The sequence below is a fragment of the Rana temporaria genome, chromosome 1 (genome assembly GCF_905171775.1).
Source record: "Rana temporaria chromosome 1, aRanTem1.1, whole genome shotgun sequence".
Lineage (NCBI taxonomy): Eukaryota > Metazoa > Chordata > Amphibia > Anura > Ranidae > Rana > Rana temporaria.
In genome coordinates this window covers 324,463,241-324,489,926 of record NC_053489.1, presented here as the reverse complement: position 1 = coordinate 324,489,926, position 26,686 = coordinate 324,463,241, and the positions used below count along the sequence as shown (strand labels likewise).

The 26,686-nt window shown below is 42.4% G+C and overlaps 1 protein-coding gene across 1 annotated transcript in view; it reads left to right on the top strand.

Moving 5' to 3' along the window:
• The window catches only part of DDX58 (DExD/H-box helicase 58), a 76,758-nt gene extending 57,495 nt beyond the window's left edge, over nt 1-19,263 (top strand). Inside the window, exons 16-20 of the mRNA XM_040360330.1 lie at nt 2,267-2,357; nt 11,164-11,334; nt 12,089-12,240; nt 15,975-16,121; nt 18,467-19,263. Of these exons, the coding sequence (XP_040216264.1) occupies nt 2,267-2,357; nt 11,164-11,334; nt 12,089-12,240; nt 15,975-16,121; nt 18,467-18,784 (879 nt within the window). The 3' untranslated portion in view covers nt 18,785-19,263. The remainder of the gene's footprint in view (nt 1-2,266; nt 2,358-11,163; nt 11,335-12,088; nt 12,241-15,974; nt 16,122-18,466) is intronic.
• Nucleotides 19,264-26,686: the final 7,423 nt, after the last annotated feature.

Here is a 26,686-nt window from a genome sequence, read left to right as displayed (position 1 = left end):
AAAATGCCACTGGCAGTGAAGGGGTTAACACTAGGGGGCGAGGAAGGGGTTAATCATGTTCCCTGGGTGTGTTCTAACTGAAGGGGGGGTGGGACTGACATGGGGAAATGACAAATTGCTGTTCATACATTGTATGAACAGACGATCAGGCATTTCTCCCCCTGACAGGACCGGGAGCTGTGTGTTTGCACACACAGCTCCCGGTTCTTGCTCTGTAACGAGCGATCGTGGGTGCCCGGCAGGGGATCGCACCCGCCGGGGCACGCACGTCAGGGTCAGGGACGAGCGGGGGGCGTGCACCTCCTCGCGCAGGGGAGCCGACCTGCCGTCGTATAACTGCGGCGGCTGGTCGGCAAGTAGTTAGATTGTCCCCTGATGAGTACAGTCATTTATAGCTTGAGGTGGAAAAAAAAGTCCTTATACTTTTTCCTGGATCCATTTTAATTCATTACAGAGCAAAGAACATAGCTTTCATCATTACAGTAAAAATGTAATGGATTTCCTGGATACAAAGATCATAAGTTTAGAATAATAAATGCAATCGTGCTCAATAACACTGTTAGGTACAGTACAAAAACCAGGGAAGGGGAGGGAGGCAGGTGAGGCAGAGCCATGAACATTAAAAAAAAAGCTTAGAGGGTCGTATTCCGGTGACCTGGGGTGACCGAGACCCCTAATTTATCAGATGCTACATACAGCACGGCCAGTTTAAATACAAGCTGGCACACACTGTTTGCAGCAGACTGAGAGGATGAGCTCACAGTGCCTCTGACAGATGGTATCCACCCACGGATCCTAAAAGAATTGAGCTCTGTCATTTCAAAGCCATTGTTCAAATTTTTAGGGACGGGAATAGTACCACTGGATTGGTGTAAGGCCGATGTGGTGCCCATATTTCAAAAGGGATCAAAGTCTTAACCAAGTAACTATAGACCTGTTAGTTTAACTCCTATAGTTGGAAGATACTGGAGATTGTTGGAAAAAAATTAACATTTTAAGCAGCAGACAGCATGGATTCATGAAAGACAGAAGTTGTCAAACAAACCTGATTTATTTTTATGAAGAGGTAAGTAAAATCTTGGACAGAGGGGTGGCTGTGGACATGGTATACTTGGATATTGCAAAAGCGTTTGACACAGTTCCCCCCACACGGCTCATGTGTAAGGTAAAGTCTATAGACTTCGAAGGGTCCATTTGTAAATGGATAGAAAACTGGCTAACAGACAGAATTCAGAGTATTGGTTAATGACTCTCACTCTGAATAGTCTAAGGTTATCAGTGGTGTACTCCAATATTCATTGCTGGGACCCTTACTTTTTAATATCTTTATAAATTATATTGGTTCTGGGATTAAAAGTACCATTTGAGTCTTTGCAGATGACACCAAGCTACATGCCGACCTTAATGCACTGTTTAATTGAGCAGCTATGTGGAAAATTAGGTTTAACCGCTTGCTGACCGGCTCACGCCGATATACGTCAGCAGAATGGCACGTACAGGCAGATCAACGTACCAGTATGTCGCCTTTAAGATGCGGCATTGTGGGCGGGTCCCGCGGACTCGATGTCCGCCGGGAGTCCCGCAATCGTCTCACGGAGAGGAAGAACAGGGAAATGCTGATGTAAACAAGCATTTCCCCATTCTTCCTAGTGACAGGACATTGATCACAGCTCACTGACAGTCACATTTATACAGTAATAAGTGCATATTTATAGCACTGATCGCTGTGTAAATGTGAATGGTGTCGATGTGTCCGCCATAATTTCACAGTCATGATCTAAATCGCTGATCACCACCATTACTAGTAAAAAAAAAATATTGCAATTTTTTTTTTTTTTTACCAAAAATATGTAGAATATGTATCGGCCTAAACTGAGGAAAACTTTTTTATATATATTTTGGGGATATTTATTATAGCAAAAAGTAAAATATATATATATATATATTTATATATTTATTTTTTAATTGTCGTTTTTTTTTTTGTTTATAGCGCAAAAAATAAAAAACACAGAGGTGATCAAATACCACCAAAAGAAAGCTCTATTTGTGGGAAAAAAGGATAAAAATTATGTTTGGGAACAGTGTAGCATGACTGCGCAATTGTCATTTAAACAGTGCTAAAAGCTGAAAATTGGCTTGGGCAGGAAGGAGGGGGGGGGGGGGGTGTTAAGTGCCTGGTATTGAAGTGGTTAAAAACTAAAGCGTCACGCGATTTTCCTATATTTGTCACTAACAATATCATTGTTACCGTTTCTGTAATTTCTAGGCTCTGAAGAAATGGATTGAGGAAACCCCATCACTCAGCTTTTTAAAACCAGAAACAATATTTGGGAGAAGCAAAAGACATGATAATATAGGTAAAGAAAAATACTGTGCCTATAAACCATAAATCTGCCTGTTCACGCCAAGCATTGGGCAACTCATTCATCCAGGTCATTTCTAAGCTGACAGACAGGCCTTAGGTAACCAAGACCTGGGATATGGAAGAAAATTCAGTGCTTGCACATTTTGCAGCATTCACATACCCTTTACCTGCTGTTAATGATGTTTGCAGTGACATGAGATCATCCTGTACATGATCATTTTTAGTGCTAAATATAGTTATATATATATATATATATATATATATTTTTTTTTTTAATTGGATAAAATACTGAGTGACAGCAATGATGATAGCATATTGACATAAATGCATTAGGATGCCTTATTTGTGTTGCCCCAGCTGTGGCTTTCCAACCACAGTGGAACTAAAATTCTAGCATGTCTTGATGATCATGCGTGTACTATTGTCAAAATAAGAGGCTTGGCAAAGCAAATTGTACCTAAGTTATTGTTCTGTTTCGTCTTCGTAGATGGGGCACGGAGGGCCGCAGTGAAGATATCAATGCGTTTTTTTAACTACTTCCCTACTACCGGGCCAAATCTGGCATTTCTCTCCTACATGTAAAAAACTAAATTTTTCGCTAGAAAATTTCTCAGAACCCCCCCAAACATATTAATATATATAATCATTTTAAGCAGAGGCCCTGGAGAATCAAATGGTGGGCAAATTTTCAAACGCAATTTAAAAAAATACTCTTTAATGAATTATAATGCAAAAAAAAAACACCACAATATATAACCCAACTTTTTGCTAAAATATAAAAGACGATGTTACGCCAAATAAATAGATATATAACATGTCATGCTTTAAAATTGTGCATGCTCATGGAATGGCGCCAAACTACTGTACTTAAAAATCTCCATAGGCGACGCTTTAATTTAACAGGTTACCAGTTAGAGTAGAGTTACAGAGCTCCCCCTTTTTTACCCTCTCTATCCAATCATGAGAGCTGTCGAAGCAAGTCTCTGAAATTCCCACAAAATCTAAATCATCCTCGTACAACAGTATCTCTAGTTCTCCCATCTTGTCCGCCAGGCTACTGGCATTGGTGAACATACCACATAGTTTAGACCAGTCGCATACTGTCTTCTTATTGGGTGCTCCTATGCTTGAGAATTGACTGCTAGTAATGTTTATTTTTTTCGTTTTGTTATATCTTGCAAACTCCTGTTTACACATAGTGCATTGATCAATGTTTTCCCACACTGGTCACTGCTAGGACACACTTCTATCATGTCTGCAGTCTCTGACCATCTCCTGTAGTATGTCTGCAGTCTCTGACCCTCTCCTTTAGTACGTTTTGCAGTCTCTGCAAATGTCGCAATTGCAATCGTGCCATGGTTTTCCACCACTGTGGTCACTTCCGCCACTAATATATATTTTTTTTATAATGGCACTCGGTGAAATAATAAAGTGCCGCCATAAAAAAAAACATATTTAATTTTTTACAAATATCGTGCATTTGTATTCCTCTTTACTCTGATACCCCTAACTTAAATCTAGTGGAACCAATTGCCTTCAGAAGTCACCTATTAGTAAATAGAGTCTACCTGTGTGTAATTTAACCTCAGTATAAATCAGGGTTGCACCAATACCGGTATCAATGTCTGCCTTCAGGAGCAGACCAAGTGGATGGATCTGCCTCTGGATCTTATGGGGAGGGCCAACGTCCTCAAAATGATCTACCTACCGAGATTACTCTATATCCTTGCCAATTCCCCTTGCAAAATACCTAAATCTATTTTTAAACGCATAGATTCAATATGTACTTCTTTCCTGTGGAAGGGTGGCTCCCCCAAGGTAGCACTTGAAACACTACGGTTGCCAGCGCACTTGGCAGGCCTGGCATATTATTTGGCATCCTAGTTGGTGCACATCCACGATTGGCTGTGCCCAGTTCCGGCCAATGCCTGTACCTCCACAGAGGCAGCCATCGCATATTCTCTGGAAACCCTACATAATATTATCTACAGAGGGCGGGTCGCCGATCGCCCCGGAACCTCCCTACTTGCCACTTCTCTTTCCTCTTTTCGTTATATTGTCACTAAAATATCCAGACACACCTGGCTGAAATCTTCCAACAACCCCCTGTGGTTTAATCCCAATCTGCAGGGACTATACTTCCTTCCCGATCCCAATCGCTGGTACTCCAAGGGGGTTAAATATTTATGCCACCTGTACAATGCTCAGGGCTTTAAATCTTTTTCTCAGCTACGTTTAGACTTCGATTTACCAAGATCGTACCTATTTTATTAATACCAGCTCAGGCATGCTATCCGTGCCCAGTTTGGCTCCCTGGATGATCCCACTGACCTGCCCCCATTGGAAAAACTGCTCAGACAGCCAGATCCCACTAAACTTGTCTCCACCTATTATGCAGCCCTAATGACTGACTTTAACACCAGGTTTCACAAAGCTCAGGTAAAATGGACCTCTCTGGACATCTCCCTGGTAGAAGAGGACTGGTCAGAATTTAGTGATACGTATAAAACCTCCGTTATTGCTTCCCGGGACCGCATCATACAGGTCAAAATTTTCCATCAAACCCACCTCACTCCGCAAAAAACGGAAATGTGGCGCAAGATCCTGCAGAGCAACCAATGAATAAAATGAGGTATATGCAATTCTAATACTAGAGTCCAATAATAAAAATGTCCAATGAAAGTCCTGGATCAATGAAATGTAATACAAGTGGCTGTGGGAAACACTTAGCGGCAGCACCTTAAAGCAGAAGCATTGCTCTGAAACGATCAAAAGAAAAAACAGAGTGCGCCAATCTGAGTGCAGTAAGCCCAAAATTTAATAGCTGGAGTAAAATAAAATAAATGTACATATACAAAATGCCTACTCACAAACTTGAAGTAGATGGTAGGCAAAGAGACCAAAATTGGAAGATGTGGGCGATCAGCAAATGGATATGTGCCTGGAGTCCTGCAGTAGTCTTGGCTGGCGAGCATCCAGAATGTAAGCTGTAGCAGATGGATTGAGATCGGTGTCAGGGGACAGGAACACCGGAAAGCCACAGAGGATGCGGCGTGCGCTTCAGCGTGGAGCGCAGCGTGCCGTCGTCGCGCCGGAAGTGACGTGCAGGTCCGTGCTGGCCAATAGGATAACGCGTTTCACAGCGTCAGCTGTTTCATCAGATCCATGCTGTCCATAGGGGACAGACGTATTAAAAAGGAAAGGAAGTGCTGTGATAGGCTGGCGGCAAACATCAATTTAACAACATAGAATGACAGAGATGGCAAGCGTATAAGCACTGCACCAGCGCAATATACAATGCAACTTAAATGTATTATTAATATGTAAAACAAACATTATGGGGTATTATACAGCTCACATAGAAACGAAGTGTTAAAAACTAGGTAATGAAAGGGGGGAATTATAAATAAATGAATAAACATGATAACATCAATATATAATATATATATCTAGGAAATCATCATTACCAGTATGTTAAATGTTTTAAAATCCCTCACATTACAATACATAATAATAAAATTATCCTAAAAATTATTAATTATATTAAAAATTATTACTAATATATAAAAAATATAAAAATATATATATATATACGCATATGTATATTACATATACAATATGCACACATATACATCACCATATTGGGACCTATCAAAGGGATAACGAGTGTATAAAAAATATATGCATCCATAAAAAATGCACACATACATGTACACGTATAACACCATACACACACATATGTAATATAAACACATGTACTTATATGGTAAAGGTATGGCTCACATAAGTGCAAACAAATACAAGACAGGTCATATAAGATGTATATATGCACGTACTCTCCAACAAAACTACTCCTAATATAGCAACACTAAAAAAAGGGGAAGAACAGTAGGGCACATAATTGATAAAAATATATAAGATAAAAATATATATGCAAAGAGTCTCAAAAAGACGCAAAAGACATCAGATGACATTATTAGTGTCAATTTCTTCATTCAAGCCATACGGCGACATAGTGTTGAGAGAATAGATCCAATAGGTCTCCTGTTTACATAAACGTTGGAATCTTTCTACTGCTGTAGGGGTTTCAGGAATTGCTTCAATAACCCAAACTTGCAGTAGTGATGTATCGCAGTGATGATGGGAAGCGAAATGGCGTGCTACACTATATTTGGGATTAGCTCCTTGAACAGCCCGCCTATGTTCACCAAATCTTGTGCGAAGAGGCCTGATAGTACGGCCAATATATAACAGGCCGCAAGGACAAGAGATACAGTAGATGACATAGGTGGTCGAGCAATTGTAAAAAGAATTCAATGTATACGTCTTATTATTAACTATAAAGTTCTTCTTGCCATGTGGAACATTAACACAGGCCAGACATTTAGATTTTTTACATTGATACATCCCAATCAAGGGGATCAGAGTTAATTGTTTGAGTCTTACTAATTTAGAATGATCTGTGGGTTTGATTTTACTGGGCGCAATCTTGCCTTTTATATTGGGTGCTCTACGATAAGCAAATTTAGGTGAAGGGGTAATGGAAGAAGATAAGTGAGGGTCCTGAATTAAAATGGACCAATGTTTAACGAAAATCTTCTCCATTTTTTTGTGTTTGGCATGGTATTGCCTCACTCCGGCTAGGTTACACAGGATGGGTCTCCTGCCCTCAGCTGCCCGTTTCCGCGGCTGTGGCCGGGAGACCAATTTCTTACACTGCTTCTGGACATGCCCGGTAGTCCAGGACTTCTGGGAAGAAATGGGTGCTTTCATCTCATCGGTGCTAGGCCTCCCAAACATAATCCACCCCAAGAACTGCCTATTAGGCATTTTTGGCGAATTACACCTATCATCACATGCCAAGAGACTGCTCCGTATACTCTTCTTCTATGTTAAAAAAAAGCGATTTTACTGTCCTGGAAGGACACACAGACCTCTCTGAAATCCCGCTGGTTAAAACTTATTAATGACGCTATCTTACTGTTTAAACTTACTTTTGAACTCCGGAAACGGAACAAAACCTTCCACAAAATTTGGGGTAGATGGTTGGCTAGTCTGCTAACCCTCTCCCAGCACTGATTGTACTACTCTTGCTTGACCATTGATGGGCCGTGCCTCACGGATCTCTAATGTCTGGACCTCCGCTTTTGCTATATCCAGGTATTATACCTGATCCTTTTACCACTGTGCCTACTTTATATTTTGCACTGATGTCAGTTTATTTTTCTATGTTTGAGGGTATTGCCTAACGTTTATGACCAGGTTGTCTGTTTTTTTTTTGTATGTTTTCTGTTTGTTGGTTTGTCTTAAACCTAATAAAAATATCTTTAAAAAAAAAAAATACTGGTATCAATACTGGGCATTTTCGCGAGTATCGGTACTCACGAAAATGCTCCAATGCGGTGTGATTTGAGCCCATACAAAATAAATGGGCTCAAATTGCACTGCAAATCACATGCGGTTTGAACAGGAATTCTGTGAATTTTCTGTCCAAAATCGCATGCCATTACCCCTACAGCTCCGGTGATAACCTAGAAGCATAGATGGCAGGAGTGTATGTCCCCGCCTCCTTCCCGTCTAACTGACCGCTGACCGGGGTGTGAGTGCTGGGGAACTTCCTTGAATGGGCTGGAGAGGTCCTGGTGGGGGTGTGAGCTAGCTGGGTGCTATGGATTGTGTTTTGGGGTCCTCAGGCTTGTAAATGACGGACCTATCGTGCATGTCAGGAAGGAGGGGGGTGGGGACTGACTATTGCACCCGGTGGGTCACCTGCATGTACACTCCGGGCACCGGCTCTTCCATCTCCATGTGTCTCTGTTCACTCCTGGCAGGTGAGAGGTGCCCATTATGACCTCTTTGCATCATAATTAACACCTTACTGCACCCACCCAATCTCCATCCAGTAGGGAGTATAGAGTATAGAGATGGGGTATTGGTCAGTAAGGGGTTACTGGATGGAGATGGGTTGGGTGCAATAAGGGGTTAATGTATGGAGATGGGATAAAATCACCCCATCTCCATACATTAACCCCTTATTGCACCCACCACATCTCTATACATTAGCCCCTTACTGCACCCACCCCATCTCTATACATTAGCCCCTTACTGCACCCACCCCATCTACATACATTAACCCCTTACTGCACCCACCTGGTCTCTATACAGCTTCTACACAACACAGTATCAGTGTTTCCTCAGGGCTAGCTTTGGAAGTTGTACCAGGACCCAACTGGACTGGACATGCAGGGCAAGCCTAGAATTTGACCTATGGGCATTGGGAGCTGCATTGTGACACTTTCCAGACCTGAGTGTACTGTGTTGGTTGTGGAGCATTTTCCATCTCCATGGCACAGCCCTAGTGTGTAAAGCCAATCCAGCTTAAGCACTGGGAGCTACTTCTTAATTTTCACAGCTGAGCGCCTGTTTAAATTTCATGCCACTGCCAGTTTATGATGGTAAGGGTTACGGGTGATGTCATTTGGTAGTGCTGATGTTATCTGCTAGGTTGAGCGACCAAGCTTTCATTCCCATCATTCAGTCTAAATTGGGGCACCATCCTGCTGCTGCTTCTGCAGCACCACATGGATCTTTAATTTCTGGTCTGTTTCCCCTGCATGCCTACAGTGACTTGATCACCTCTGGTCACCATTAACACTCATCAGCACCAGCTACCAGGGTTTGTGAGTACCAGAGGCCTTGCATCACATTAGGTCCAATTGCATTGCTGCAAGGAAGCCACTTGTCCTTCGCAAAAATACTGAAAGGACAGTCCTGCTGACATGGTTGACCTCAGCCCATACTCCCTTTAGTGGTTCTGGGGTATTTAACCAGTAACCCTGAAAGGGACTGAGTCCTCCCCAAGCTTCACAGACACTTATATTTCTCTATTGTTATAGGGTCATCATCATTATCCGTCTTCCTCAGCTCAATTGGGCAAGACCTTTCTCAGGTCAACAGGTAGGTCTATGTACACTTGGGACTTTTTGGTCATATAGGCTCAACTATGTGGCCACACTGCACCTAGAGGCTTTAAGTGCACGTCACTGCTTTTTCCTGCAGTCTGTCTCTGAACCTCCAAAAACCTTAGAACAGGCTGAGCTTTGGCCCCTGTTACTATCTCTGTCTCACATTTAGAGTCCCAAACATATATGTTTGAAGTCACAGTTTTTAAGGCACTACTGTCATCATCTCCGGTTTAAGGTGGGGTTGTGTCAGACTTCTGCTCTACCTTGCATCTGAAGATGCAGCCTGCTGTCCCAAACCTGGGGTCTTTTAGGGCTCCTACAGCTGCACAGACCTTTTTACTACACAGTTTGTTGATTTTTCCTCTGTAAGAATGGAAGTACCTTGAAGGTCCTGTGCCCTAACTGAGAGGATGGATACATTTATTCCCTTGAGAGGGCATTTGTAAAATGATGGATACATTAGTAACTCTCCCTAAATCCCAATTTGAAATGGCTGGTCTTATCCTCCATGCCATTTTAGCAAAGACTTTAATCTGTCAGTGTCTAAATTGGTTGACTTCTTCAAAAAAGTATCCCTCCTACTTTTCATGGAGAGGATGGAACAAATGTCTAAAGCCTTGCTCTTTGTTGTGATGGCTTATTAAAAGCATTTAAATGTGTGTCTCACATGGGACTGATATCTGTACAGATGTACACAGCACTTAACTAAGTGGATGGAATACTGATGCTACATCCAATAAATCCAGAAATTCCGACCGTGTGTATGCGGCATAAGAGGGGATTCCATCACACCTCTTGTTGCCTACAGGACAATAAGTGAAATAAAATCTGCCTAATGGTATACGGATTAAGCAACAGGGTTTTTAAAAAAGGTTTTGATTTTTGATACTTTAAATCGGGTCTCAACAAATCTCCGGCGCCAGGTCGCTATGGCGAATAGAACTTGCATCCTGGCATCTGGGCTTTTGTCAGCCGCCCGCCTCCGCCTCCCACTTGTCGACTGGGCTATAGCCGAAGGACAGCTACAGCATGGTCGTCCAGTTCTGGGAGGGTGTCTATTAACAGCCTTCCAAATACCCCTGCCTCTGCATGCCCCCACAGGCACGCTCTGTGTGATCACTGTGTCCTTCAGACACAGCTGATTACAGATCGGGGTAAAGGGCCAATTACAGAGGTCCTTTACCATGTCATCAGCTGTGTCAAATTTTCCAGCACTGAAAGCTGGAAAATTGCCTGGGCAGAAAGGGGTGAAAGTGCCCAGTAGGCAAGTAACTTAAAAAACTGGCTCCTAACTTTTTTAGCTGGCACCTAGATTCAAAGCAAATTTGTCAAGCCTTTAAATAAAGAAGGCGTGATTTGTAAGGTGCAGGAAAAAAAGGAGGAAGACACAACTAGAAACAAGGTGAAAAGTGTGTAGTTAATACATATTGATGGTCAGGTGTCTTAGATTTCATTTTTACCCTAGCTTTCTTCTACAGTTCTCCTATTCCTATTAGAGCAGAGGGACCCAATGCTTGTTACAGTACCACAAGCTTGGTTTTATACTAAAATGAAGGGGTGAAACAGAATGCAGCTGACCATTTTAAAAAACATACTTGAACCTTTAAAATGGAGAAGTTAAATACCCAAGCCAGTGCAGAGAGCAGTGTGTAGTCATGCATGTCAACCAGATTTCAGTGGGGTGCAGTTTAGAAAGGTCAGTCTGGCTGACTGGTTAATATGGGTTACTGAATTTTGCGTTATTAGGTAAGTCCGTACATTTGTTGCAGAGTGACAGCTCCACTTTAATAATTGATGTATCAATTATGATGTTTGTGTACCTTGTAATTTCAGGAATGACCCTTCCAAGCCAGAAAGGAGCTCTGGACACATTTAGAAACTCAGGAGACAACAAGTTGTTAATAGCTACATCCGTGGCTGATGAGGGCATAGATATTCCAGCATGTAATCTGGTTCTTCTGTATGAATATGTTGGCAATGTTACCAAGATGATCCAAGTCAGAGGTACAGTTATTAAATAAATAGAAAGACAAACGGTCTATATCTTGTACACCTATTTAGAGAGTTCAGAATAAGGCATAAAATAGAAATCCAGTGCAGCTGGTCTATGAGGTTTCCCCTCCATGAACCCCCAGTGATTTGCTGTTTTCCCTGTGCCACTGCTTTGTAGGACCAGTTGAACAGCTGGAGGGACCCTCACACCTCATGCACACCTACATATAACAAGTATCTAACCCTTGAAGGAGATTTTTTGTTTTGCCTGTAGTTGGTCTTTAAATAAATTGGCTTGATCAATGAATCCTCATGAGGCTGATTTGTGGCCACAGGCTGTTTTTTGATGCTGCACTTTCCTTGCTTCTATCTGGCCCTTGGAGCACTATTTTAATTAACTGATACCAACAATGGGACATAATCCCACCCCCACTGACACTAATGAAGGGGCAGAATTCCTCCCAATGACATCAAAAATGAGACACAATTCATCCCAATAAAACCAACAATGGGGTCCAATGACCCCGACAATGGGGGTCTATTCCTCCCACTGACACCAAAGATGGGGCATTGTTTATTCCCACTAACATCAGGACCTTTTCTACTCCCAATGCCCCACAGTCTGACCCCCCTTAGGTCTGAAGAACAGTAAACAGGTCCTTTGTTTAGAAAGTTTGGAGACCCCTGCAGTAGAGGATGCCATTTAGAGCAATATTTCACAAATGTTGTGACTTGAACATAGAGTATTCATATTTATATCACACAGGTCGAGGAAGAGCAAAGGACAGCAAGTGCTACCTTATCACTAGCAAGCATGAGCAAGCTGAAAAGGAAGAGATTAATTTGCTACATGAGGTTTTAATGAATAATGCAGTTGCTGTTCTCCAGAAGAAGGACAGAACTGAATTTATAAGACAGGTAATACTTGCAGTAGTATTAATATTGTGGTAAATCTGAAAAGTGTATTATTCCAAGTCTAATTGGCATATGTATGAGGTATATGATGGTAAGTTTAGTATATAGTATTATATGATTTTCAATAATAAAAGGTAATATGGTGTCAGAGCTAACCAATATGCCACATCCTAAGAAACATTAAAGGAGGCACTTCTTATTTATAATATGAAAACGTGGCACAAAAAATTGTGTGGCCAAAGGGCACTGTGGGAGGGTCTTAAATAGGTAATGTTAATTAAAGCCATGAGTGCAGTCTAGTACTTCCTGTAGCCGCAGTTTGTTTCCATGCATAGTGCACTAAGTGCACACTCATTTGTGGCTTCACCTCTCTCACTTTAAGCAACAGGTAGATCATCCAGTGGGGGTGTCAGCAGCAGGGAGAGGTGCGTGAGCCATCAGGAGAGGTAGACTGTCACTTGTAAACACAGAACTGGGCTTCAGTGCCCAGGGTGAAGATGCCAAATTGCACCCTCCTGGTTTGTTATTCATGAGTCTATATTTACTAAAACTGGAGATTGCAAAATCTGGTGCAGCATCTCTCTGGTTTACCTGTATGTACTGGAGTTAAATGGTACAGTCTCTGTATCCTGGCAGTCTGCAGACTTTGTCTCAGCAGTTTGACAATTTCACATGATAATACAGCACCTCACCTGTAAACCTGGCAAGCAGAGGTGGTCTTCCACTATTCACCTCCTGTGCTGGGATCTGCATTAGATGTAATTTATTAGAGCCTGGCAGAAGAAGCAAGTAGTGGAAAACCTCTGCCAGTTCTGTTTACAGCAGTAAGCACTGAAATTACAGCAGTGAGCTGCTTTGCTGAAACGGTTCTCCAGGTGCTAGATCAAATTTTGATGGTACTATAGTATACCCAAGTCCCCTCTGGCACTACCACTGCACCTGGCCCCCTCCTTTTTCCGACCCTGCCTCAGCATTTTCCTAACATACACTGGCCAAGTGCCACCTTGGGCTAATATTGCGAGGGATCATTCAATAATGTCATGCATTGAAAGGGGCAAATACTTTATTTCTGTTTATGACCATTTGCATATGTCCACAACTGTACTGATACGTATCCATAAAGTGCTCAGTGCACGCAGGCCCCAAGGATGATGGGGCCCACTGTGCAATCACTCACTACTGCACACACTGGAGAATGGGATTCAATTTGTGACTGCAGCCACTCGTGGCTACAAGGAGATCCTTGGCACATATACCAGCACTGCAGTTGGTATTTACTGATAACTCCCGTGACCTCAAATGGGCAAAATGGTAGATTATCTTATCTTAAAAGCTTTCCCTGGTGAGTGATTGCACAGGCATGGTTGGGGATCAGCTACCATATTTTTCCTTGTGCATCCAATGTCAGTGTAAAGTCAAGGCAGGTCATCATATACAGTTATGCTCATAAGTTTACGTATCCTGGCAGAATTTATGATTTTTTGTTCATTTTTCAGAGAATATGAATGATAACACAAAAACATTTCTTTTACTCATGGTTAGTGGTTGGCTGGAGCCATTTATTATCAATCAACTATGTTTATTCTTTTTAAATCATAATCACAACAGAAACTACCCAAATTACCCTGATCAAAAGCTTACATACCCTCGTGATTTTGGCCTGGTAACATGCACACAAGTTGACACAAAGGGGTTTGAATGGCTATTAAAAGGTAACCATTCTCTCCTATGATCTGTTTGCTTGTAATTAGTGTGTGTATAAAACGTAAATGAGTTTCTGGACTCTTAATAGACCCTTGCATCTTTCATCCAGTGCTGCACTGACGTTTCTGGATTGTAAGTCATGGGGAAAGCAAAAGAATTCTGCAGGAAAAGGTAGTTGAACTGTATAAAACAGGAAAGGGATATAAAAAGATATCCAAGGAATTGAGAATGCCAATCAGCAGTGTTCAAACTCTAATCAAGAAGTGGAAAATGAGTGTTCTGTTGAAACCAAACCACGGTCAGGTAGACTAACATTTCAGCCACAACTGCCCAGAAAATGGTTTGGGATGCAAAGAAAAACCCACAAAAAACTTCAGGTGAAATACAGGACTCTCTGATAATGTGGTGTGGCTGTTTCAAATGCACAAAAAGGAGGCACTTGAAGAAAGATGGGCTGTATGGTCGAGTCGCCAAAAGAAATCCATTACTACACAAATGCCACAAAGTATCCCACTTATAATACGCCAAACACCACAGAGACAAGCCTCAAACCTTCTGGCACAAAGTGATTTGGAGTGATGAGACCAAAATTTAGCTTTTTGGCCACAACTATAAATGCTTTATTTGGAGAGGAGTCAACAAGGCCTATGCTGAAAGGTACACCATTCCTACTGTGAAACACGGAGGTGGATCGCTGATGTTTTGGGGATGTGTGAGCTACAAAGGCGCAGGAAATTTGGTCAACATTGTTGGCAAGATGAATGCAGTATGTTATCAAAAAATACTGGAGGAACATTTGCATTCATCAGCCAGGAAGCTGCACATGAGACTTACTTGGACATTCCAACATGACAATGATCCAAAACACAAGGCCAAGTCCACCTGTCATTGGCTACAGCAGAATAAAGTGAAGGTTCTGGAGTGGCCATCTCAGTCTCCTGACCTCAAAATCATTGAGCCACTCTGGGGAGATCTCAAACGTGGAGTTCATGTAAGACAGCCCAAGAATTTACAGGACATGGAGGCTTTTTGCCAAGAGGAATGGGCAGCTTTACCATCTGAGAAGATAAAGAGCCTCATCCACAAATACCACCAAAGACTTCAAGCTGTCATTGATGTTAAAGGGGGAAATACACGGTATAAAGAACTGGGGTAAACTTTTGATTGGGGTCATTTGGGTAGTTTCTGTTGTGATGATTTAAAAAGTGTAAACACAGTTGATTGATAATAAATGGCTTCAGCTAAACACTAACCATGAGTGAAAGAAAAGTTTGTGTTATCATTCATAGTCTCTGAAAAATGGCCGAGAAATCATAAATTCTGCCAGGGTATATAAACTTATAAGCACAACTGTACAAGAAAACAGAATGCATTTAGATAGCAGGTTCAGTATGTACCTCCTACTGGTTTTAGACAGATTTTCCACTTGTACTTAAAGTGATACTAAAGGTTCGAATATATATAAAAAAAAAAATAACAAACATATCATACTTACCTCCCATGTGCAGCTTGTTTTGCACAGAGTGGTCCCAATCCCCGTCTTCTGGGGTCTCATGGCGGCTATCTCAGCTCCTCCCCACTTCTGATAACCCCCTCTGGGAAGCGCTTTCCCATGGGGGTTACCTTGCGGGCGCGCTCCCGAGTCCTGTATTCAGCGTCCATAGCCGTTGACTACAGGACTCGGCCCCGCCCCTTGTGTCATTGGAGTTGATTCACAGCAGTGCAAGCCAATGGCTGCGCGCGCTGCTATCAATCTATCCAATGAAGAGCCAAGAAGACCGAGCAAGCGAAGGGTGTGTTAGTGACGCAGGACTTTCCAGGGCTCAGGTAAGTAAAATGGGGGGCTGGGGGAGCTGGTAATCGTAAGATGTTTTTTCACCTTAATGCTTAGGATGACTGAATGACCTTGTCCCGGCAATGCCTGCACTGCATGTTATTACCTGGAATGCTTGAACTCAGGTACCACTTTAGGTTTCTTTTAAAGGTGCTTAAAATGTTATCAAATTATTTATTTTTTACATTTTTATTCACAGAATCTTCATTTTCAAAGAGAAGAGAAGAGGCTTCGTGATTTTAAAAAGAATTTTAAAGGACCTTTACTATCAAAGGAGAACAAACGTCTGCTTTGTGGAAGATGTAAAACCTTTGCGTGCGATACAGATAACATTAGACTCATAAATGTATGTGGAAAGGTCACACACACACTATATTTAATTAAGCATGCAATTTAATAAAAATAGGTTAGTTGTGTATAATTAGAGTTCTTAAAGCCCAAGTGCAGCTTCAGCCACCTGCAAGTGGAATGGATCAATTAAGTACAATAAAGCGCATGTGGTAAAACATGTAAAGAAAAAGAGTCCTTGGTGCAAAGTCCTGTAAGCTAGGTGAGCTTATAACATGAGTTTACAGTCTGTTAAAACCAGGCAGCCATGCAGAGGGAGCTGAAGCGACACTCAGGTACATATGATGAAAGAAACAATCAAGGAGGAGCAGGCGCCATTGGTTAAACTGTACAGCTATTTATTTATATTTGGAGATAGAAATAAAAGTACTCACTGGATTTGTAAAGTTTCAGGCATGTAGTTTGTTGTCCTGTGATTTCGTCAGGGCCCAACCGATAGATTTGAGTGTCCTTGGGTCTCTGTCACAGCGCTGGTATTTGGCTGTGTTGCTGGTGTAGTCTAGCTGGGTCCATGCGCTTGGTTGTGAGGATGTGGGCGCACAGATGTGCCAGAGGAGCCGCCGGAGCGCACGTTGAAGCGCACGCTTGTGGACGCTATGGTTGCGGGGGGAATGATGACGTCATCGACCGGAGACAGCAATGTGCGACGCGTTTCCGTGCATGTGCTGTGGTTCGATAGGGGAACGTACACACAGCGCGCACCTTTGTCAAGCTGTGTGTACGTTGACAAAGGTGCGCGCTGTGTGTACGTTCCCCTATCGAACCACAGCACATGCACGGAAACGCGTCGCACATTGCTGTCTCCGGTCGATGACATCATCATTCCCCCCGCAACCATAGCGTCCACAAGCGTGCGCTTCAACGTGCGCTCCGGCGGCTCCTCTGGCACATCTGTGCGCCCACATCCTCACAACCAAGCGCATGGACCCAGCTAGACTACACCAGCAACACAGCCAAATACCAGCGCTGTGACAGAGACCCAAGGACACTCAAATCTATCGGTTGGGCCCTGACGAAATCACAGGACAACAAACTACATGCCTGAAACTTTACAAATCCAGTGAGTACTTTTATTTCTATCTCCAAATATAAATAAATAGCTGTACAGTTTAACCAATGGCGCCTGCTCCTCCTTGATTGTTTCTTTCATCAAGTGGAATGGATCAGCTGGCTCAGGCAGCACTCCAAAAAAAACTAAGCAATAAATACTGTACACACAAAATGTATATGTGTGTGTGTAAGGAGGTTGTGAAGCTCACAGAAATATGTGTATAGACTCACAATTGTGCAGGTTCTGAATAGATAACCTCTGTTCTATTTTAATATCCACCTAGGGGATGTAAAAACATATATATACTGTTGCAAGGGAATGTCAGCACACCATAATGCAATGTTCCTCTTACATTGATGCAAAAATAAATAAATACATATAAAAATATTTAGAGTCATATAGGAAGAGTTGTCAGCTAGAGAAAAGGGTTGAGCGAAAGATCATTATTTTTATTAGTTTAGTCTACTGACACTTTGCTGTGTATTTGCAGCCAACCTCCGAACCATGGAACATTGGCCTATGAGCTATGTGGAGGTGGATTTGTTTGTAACCTGTCATTAAAAGCCACACTGCAGTGTGTATGCTACTGCAAGATCCCTTCAGCTACAGCTGTTTATTCTTCTCATATTCAGCCGTACACACATACTGTGCCTCAGGGATAACACATGTCAATGGTGAACTGGGTTGACTACATTCTAATGTAGATTTCAGAATAGTTGCCAGCACTGTGACTATGAAAGCAATACACAGTAAATAAGAAAACATTTATGGTCTAGTTCAGTGGTCTCCAAACTGCAGTCCAAAGGATGCGGTCCTTTCCTTGCCTTTATCTGGCCAATATTCCACCAACTGACACCAATGATGGGGCACCATTCCCTCTACTGCTACTGACACCATCAATGGAGTACTACTCTCCTCATTGATATCAAGAATGGGTCACTATTTCTCTCATTAAAACCAATGATGGGGCACTGATGCCGGGGCATTTTTTCTTCTCACTGGGCACAGTCCCGCCCCCCTAAAGCCTGAAGGACAGTAAACTGGCCCTTTGCTTCGAAAGTTTGGAAACCCCTGGTCTAGTTCATAGTAGTGCAAAATTCAGTAATCAATAAAAACAAATCAGCTCTTTACTTTTTGATGCCAGATCAGTCACTTTGCACACAGCTGTCTACTTTACGATCTGGTGACACCCAGGTACTTTACATTTACCCGTATAAAAGAACCCTAACCATTGCATATACCACCCAGTTTACAAATATACTTGCTTACTAATTGCTCTCTCTTCTTAACAGAAATCCCACCACACAGTGATCGATAGAAGCTTCAAGGACAAGTATTTCACTAGGGAACACTCAAAGCCAGTGGCATTTGGTGGCTTCCACAAAAAGTACAAGATATTCTGCAAAAATCCCAAATGTGGAGACGACTGGGGAATTTCTGGCAACTACCTGAGCTTCCAGAACATTCCACTTATCAAAATTGACAAGTTTGTGGTAGAAAATGCTAACGGATCCCAGGCATATTTCAAGAAGTGGGTGAAGGTGGATTTCAGCATAAAGGAATTTAACAAAGAAGAAATAGATGAATCCTTCTCTACCCAGACAGATTAACACAGGACTTTTTAAAGTGGTTTTGATAGTTGCTTAAGGCAGTAAAACAAAAAATTATGCAATCTTTTGGTGAGAAAATACAATGTTTTTATAATGAAATTAAATATGAAGCAATCAACATTTTAACTGAAAAGAGAAGTTGCCATGAACTGTCACCAGACACCTAAGGGGAGATTTACTAATATCGGAGAGTACAAAATCTGGTGCAGCTCTGCAAAGAAACCATCAGCTTCCATGTTTTGATGTCAAAGCTTAATTGAACAAGCTGAAGTTAAAAGCTGATTAGCTAAAATACAGAGTTGCACCAGTAACCAATAGTAGAGTAATCCAATTTTAGTAAATCCACCCCAAAATGTTTGGAGACTTTTGCACCTTGGTAATGTTTTCTTTCTGTTCTGTTTCTAGCGATGCACTTGCAATATTTAGCTTTACAACAGTTGGTAAAAGAAATTCAGTATATAATGAAGTGAAAAAACATCCATTTATTGCCATATTATTTTGGTTATCTTCTTATTCCTAAAAAAACATAAGCAATGCTGTATAAGTCCAGCCATAGAGTTCTCTTAAAGGATAAGTTCACCTTTTCTAACATGTTACGTTTTACACTCTGAATATGGGTGTAACATGTAACATGTTAGTGCTCCAGCTGACCCCGCCCAGGGGGGTTCTTCTCCTTGTGTCTGCTGCCACAATTCACAAAAGATGTGACCATGAGGGACTCCGCCCACCTGACCATGTCACTCATTCACAGTGTTCTGTGAAAGGGAAACTACAACTGTCGGGTTATAGTTCCCAGCGAAGTACCACAGCGCTGTTGAGCACTGTGGTAGTTTGTTGAAAGTTCCTGTCACTGTGTAACTGAATGCTCGTACGAGGTACGAGAACACAGCTTACACACAGAGGCCCGGATTCACATACATCGCCGCATGTTTATGCCGCCGTAGCGTATCTAATATACGCTACGCCGACGTAGCGCACAGAGGCAAGCACCAAATTCACAAAGCCTCAGCTCCCAAAAATGTGCTGCGCTTCTAAGGCGTAAGCTGGCGTAGGTGGAAGTGGGCGTGAGCAATGCCAATGAGGCGTGACCCCATGCAAATGATGGGCAGAGTGCCATAGAAGTACTTAAAACAAACGGCACATGCACCATCCCGTGGACGCATCCCAGTGCGCATGCTCAGAATCTCGTCGGAACAACTGCCTAAGATACGTCGAATCACTGCCTACGACGTGAACGTAACCTACGCCTAGCCATATTCACGTACAACGTAAACGACGTAAAATACGATGGCTTGCGTTCCCTGGTCCATACCTTTGCATGAGTTGCGCCTCCTATATGGGGAATAACTTTACGCCGGATGTACGACTTACGCAAACCGCGTATATTATGCGTCGGGTGCAAGTACGTTCGTGAATCGCCGTATTTCCCTCATTTGCATATTCCAATCTAAAATCAATGGGAGCGCAGCGTAAATATGCGCCCACGATACGCTGGCGTAGGCAAGTTACGTTGGTCGGATAAAGCCTGTTTTTAGGCGTATCTTAGTTCTGTGGGCACGGCGCACAGATACGATGGTGCATATTTACACTTACGCGGCAAAAGTGCTTTGTGAATCCGGGCCAGAGTCTGCAAGAGCTCTGCATAGCACCCACAATCTGTTGATCATGGGTGCAATGCTTTGCAGGCTCCCAATAAAAAAATTATAATAATAAATGAAAGTTTTTTTATAATGCAAAAAGATGTGTATTTATAAATTTTTTTGAAAGCGTGAATTTATCCTTAAAGGGACACTAAAGGTTCCAGGTTTTAAAAAAAACAAACATGTCATACTTGCCTCCACTGTGCAGTTAGTTTTGCACAGAGTGGCCCAGAGCGTTCTCTTCTGGGGGCCAATGGCGGCTCTCGCGGCTCCTCTCCGCAAGAGCTAACCCCCTCTGTGAAGCTCTCTCCCAAGGGGGTTACCTTGTGAGCGTGCTCCCATGTGATACAGTGGTGGCCATAGCCGCCGAGTGTATCACTCGGCCCCGCCCCCCCAGTGCACCGCGTCATTGACAGCAGCCAAAAATTCGGGCTGAAATTGGACCTGAAACGGTGAACCAGGATGCACCGGACCTCTGTTGTGAGCTGCTGTGTGCTCATATGTGAGCCCAGCCTCAAAGACAAACATGACATTTACATTTTTTTTAAAACCTACATTTTATCATCTTATATTTTGCTTTCTCCGGTTCCTTCTTTCCCCATAATCAATATTTATAATGGAAATTTTCATTAAAATCTTTCTGTTTTTATTACACTCTATTTTGGACCCAGAAATGTCATCACTGTGTCTTTGTGTTTCTCTATGCAATGCAGGCAAATAATGGCTGGTGGGAGAGGCTGGTAGGTTGCTGTATATAGCTTCCTAAAAAAACATTATACTACTCCTCCCACGAGTCCTCAACCCTAATGTAAGCAGTGGGCTGGCCTTTGGGAGGAGTTGGGCAAATATCAAAATGCATTGATTGGTAGATATGTTGAGTGAACATTTCTAGGCATGTAGACTACCGTAGATAACACCCATGTGTGATGCTGAGCCTCCATTAATGAAAGAACTGAAATCCAATGAATGAAAGTGGTGGGTCACGAACAATAAAACTGGGGAGGAAAGTTTTAGATTATGCTGGATGTCCTATCTGACTTATGACTTGCTACAGTTAATATACACTGTAATATGCTCATAGTGTGCAGAGAAATCAACATCAGTACAGGAGAGGAGATCCTACAACTTTGCAAAACTGAATATAAGGTTGGAGTTCAGCTTTAAACATTACATTTTTTTCCCTCTTTTCGTCTCTCTTGCTTGGAATACCACCCGATCGGTACTATAAGCTAAAGTGGAGCACCTCTTTCTTCTTTTCCTCTCTTTTTCTTCCTTTTTTCTTTATGAAGAAGATTTGCATTGAAGATATGTAAGAATATATACTGTATTCTACTAGTATATGTAGATGTCCTTCATATATATATATATATATATATATATATATATGATCTGTTGTGTATAGGGTAAACCCCTGTAATACCTATATAAAATAATAAAATAATATTGTATATCAAACATTGCATTTCTACCAGTCACTATCGTGATAGGTCAGATTCATTGTATCACATTTTTCAATGCAAAACAGTGGATTTTACCCATAATTGTAAAGAGTTGGTCTACGCATAGTTAGTATTTAGGAGTTAGACAATATGTGGTCAGACTAAACCTCTGCACCATATTTTCACTGCACCTAGAATCTCGTGTCAGCATCTTATGCTTTCTTCATTAGAGGTCTATTTTTTCTGCATCTTTTTTGAAACATTATGGGTCCCATTTTTAAAAGAATAATCCAGGAATAATAATAAAACAAAAAGCTTGCCGAAAGCCTGACCCAGTTGCCGGTCAGGCATCTGGGCAGATCCCGACATTAAAGTCGGGATCTCTCCAGAGTCTGGACCGGCTCAGTGATGTCAGCCGACTGTGGATTTTAGTCCGCTTAAAACGGGTCACAAGAGTGCAGAACGAAGAGCACTCCTGTGATCCCCAGGAAAAGTAGGGCCAAAAGCGTTGGCCCTACTTCTCCTTTAACAGCACAGTGCAAAGAGTATTGTTGTGATGTAACCAGCAGCAGCCAGTCAGATAATTTTCTGTATATCCATGACCTTTATACAGTTGGGCAAATTATTGAATTATTTTTTCAGCATTTAGCGAAATAATGTAGTTGTTTTACCACAATTTAACTTCTTCATTCTGATAGTCTACTTGGCTAAAATAACCAGGAATTTAAATAGTAATATTTCTCAAGGTTCTGTGCTTAAATTGTAAACATTTTGTAAACATTTTTAATGCTGTATTACAGCCTTGGATAAGTTTGTTGGTACTATCCATGAAAAAAAAAAAGAACCCCCCGAATGTTCTCTGAAATACCGTGAACTGACAAACTAGTTGGCATTTATCATTGTTGCTTTTAATATAACAGAATATTTTAAATAATAAAACAAATGAAAATCACGTGGATAAAAATATCGGGTCCTTTACCCAATTTTTTTGTTGCACAGCCTTTTGAGTCCATCCTGGCAACAAAGTGATTTCTGTAGCGTTTAAAGAAACTTCTGCAACTGAAAACAGGTACCGTATTTTCCGGCGTATAAGACGACCTTTTGTATGTAAAAAAAATGCCTCAAAACTCGGGGGTCATCTTATACACCGGTACCTGTCTTTCAGACTACAGGCATCCATTATTCAAAAGCCGCGCCTCCTCCTCATGCTGTTCCGTGATAGGCGGAACACTCATTTTCCCAGCAGAGCCTCTGTTCAGTGTTCCGCCTATCACGGATGCCTTCTCATCCTCGGACGAGAGGACATCCGTGATAAGTGGAACACTGAACAGAGGCTCTGCTCGGAAAATTAGTGTTCCGCCTATCACATGAGGAGGAGGCACGGCTTTTGAATAATGGACGCCCGCAGCCTGATAAGGTAGGGAGATCGTTGAGGTCGGCAATGGCACAGTGATGCATGTAATGTAATGGCACAGTGAGATTTAAAAAAAAGCTGAAAAAAGCCTGTTTCTGCCAGCGGTTGTTCCGGCTACCCCTCAGCTTCCAGACAGACTAGTAGGAAGGGGGTCGTCTTATACGGAGAGTATAGCCCAAAGCCAAACAAATTTCTGGAAGAACAGGGGGTCGTCTTATACGCCCAGTCGGCTTATATGCCGGCAAATACAGTAGTTTGGCCCACTCTTCTTAACAACTATTCCATCTGCCTCAGGTTTGAAGATTGCGTTCTCCAAACTGCGTGTTTTACCTCTTTTTGCAGATGATTGAATTCAGATCAGGGGTCATACAAGACCACTTTAGTGCCTTTAGCATTTTCCTGTCCCATGACATGCAACTGAGATATAGCTTTCTGACAGTGGACAGTATATGTTGCTCCAGAATTGATAGTCTTTCATTGTGCCCTGCTGAGATTCAGGGGGCAAGATTCAGCAAAACATAAAAATTTAACTAAGCCCTCTCAATATAGCAAATTCCAGTCTAGTTTTATGTTTTTCAGTGGGGCCCTCCCGGGACTTCTTTTGAGCCCGCTATTACCTTAAAATAGATGGATGGTGCAGTCAGATGTACCCTGACCTTGGGTTACAGCTTATATCTCTTTGGAATTTTTCCTTTTTTTCTACCATTTGCACTATCCTTCGGTTCAATCTAAGGCCCCATACACACGAGAGGATTTATCCGCAGATACGGTCCAGCGGACCGTTTCCACGGATAAATCCTCTCAAAGATATCCGCTGATTTCGATGGGATGGAGTGTACACACCATCGCATTGAAATCCGCGCGGAAATCCTCTGCCGATGACGTGTCGCGCCGTCGCCGCGATTATGACGCGGCGACGGGCGCGACGCTGTCATATAAGGAATTCCACGCATGCGTCAAATCATTACGACGCGTGCGGGGAATCCCTTTGGACGAATGGATCCGGTAAGTCTGTACAGACGAGCGGATCCATCCGTTGGAATGGATTCCAGCAGATGGATATGTTGTGCAGCACAACAAATATTCGATCTGCTGGAATCCATCCCAGAGGAGATTTCTCCGCGGAAACAGATCCGCTGGCGTGTACACACCATAGGATCTATCCGCAGAAACCCATTTGCTGGGATTTATCTGCGGATGGATTCTATCGTGTGTACGGGGCCTTAGGGTTGATTTAGGGTTGATTTTCCTCTTGCAGCCAACATACAGGGAGGTTGGCTGAATTTCCATGACCATAAACCATGTACTAATACAGGGTTTGACAAATTTGCTTGGAATCTAGGAGCCAGCCTATAAAGTTAGGAGCCAGGAAACGCGCCCGTCTCGCCAAGCTCGCGCGCAGGAGCGAACGCATATGTGAGTAGCACCCGCATATGTAAATGGTATACAAACCACACAAGTGAGGTATCGCCGCGATCGTTAGAGCGAGAGCAATAATTCTAGCCCTATACCTCCTCTGTAACTCAAAACATGCAACCCGTAGAATTTTTTAAATGTCACCAATGGAGATTTTAAAGGGTAAAAAAAACAGTGCTCACCACTTGAGAACACTTACAGGAAGTTGCTCCAAATCCTGGGAAATACCATGGTGTCACCGCTCGAGAACACTTACAGGAAGTTGCTCCAAATCCTAGGAAACACCATGGTGTCACTGCTTGAGAACACTTAGGAAGTTGCTCCAAATCCTAGGAAACACCATGGTGTCACCGCCTGAGAACATTTACCGGAAGTTGCTCCAAATAATAGGAAACACCATGTTGTCACCGCTTGAGAACATTTACAGGAAGTTGTAGAAGATCAGCAGCAGTGAGATGCAGCAAATGATGGGAAAAAGGTGAAAACAGCAATTGTCTATGATACACATTACTTATATCAATCAGTTAGCGTTTCCAGCCACTTTAATCTACCGGAGTGAGAACGCTGCCCCCATTCACCAGCACAGAATAGGGTAACAGTACGCAGTGTGTAGGTTCTGTATATCACGATACTCCTATCACACCGAAGCCGGTGTGCTCATAATATAGCCATCACACAAGCAATGCTCACCCAAGAAGCCCTCGGGTCTAGTCTTTGAAGCTGCACGCTGCTTTGGCGCCGGGTAAATAGGCACGAGATGTTGTGAAGATACTTGAGGGTGCCTTTGTTACGCCTGACCGATTTTTCAGAAAAAAAAAGCGGCCTCGCCTAAAAACTTAAGACCGGCGCTCCGCGGACTAGGCCGAAGCCGCGGCCTCGCCTAAAACATCCTGCCCGAAGCTCGCCACGATCCTGGGAAAAGGCTGCGAGCGGCATCTGGCCTAGTCCGCGGAACGCCGGTCCTATGGAAAAAAAAAAAAACAGTGGCTGCCGCGCTGTTCTCCTACCGGCGTCAGCGGGGATGGAGCAGTAATTTCTGCTCCAAAATGACAGTGACGGGCAGTACGAGGACCGGGCCATGTCCACCATCCCAGGCAAGACCCCACTCGCCAGAATGCTATTTCTGGTCGCCATGGCGACCTGGTGCCCGGGATTTGTCGAGCCCTGTATTAATATTTGCAACTGTTGTCACTGGAACGTCAAGCTGCTAGGAGATGGTCTTATAGCCTTTACCATAGACATGCTCTCTCTGGTCCATGTTCAGTGTGATGCACACAATAATACCAAACTAATAGGATGACTGACTGGTTACAAGATTGAAATATCATTAAGGTCCAATTATTTATAATCTTTTCTAGGGGCACCAACAAATTTGTCCAGGTCATTTTAAATGATCTTTTTCGAATTGGCAATAATTTTCTCTCTTTTCACATATTCTTTGCTTCTCTGACATATTGAAGGAATGCAGGTTATACAGAGATTTTTAATTTTTTTTGCGGGTGTAGAGGAGATTGCTTTCATTTTTATTATGAATGAAATAACATTTACAGTTACAGATTGAATATGTTTTTTGCAGTGTAAAGCCCCGTAATGGGTGAATATTCTTACTCTGTAAACTACTTTTGGTTGATACAATAGGGAGCACAGTAAAATAATATGTATAGTATTTGAATTTGTTCCAATGTACATTTTGGACAATGTTACATCTAACCTGGTACTAGGAGGAGTAAGTATGTAAAATGTATCTATTATTCAGCGTGCAATTTTTTGTCTTTAACATTATTATATACTGTTCTATTTTAATAAATACCCAAGAGACTTTTTTGAACTTCATTTCACAAATAATTATTGCACAAAATGTATTTGGGTTTAATTTAAATGAGAATTCTACATATAAGTAATGGCAGTTTCACAGGGGTGTGCCTGGTGAGATGTGACAAGCGCCCGTTCCTTTCAGGCATCCTGAGCACCACCTGTGTTACAATCACACCAG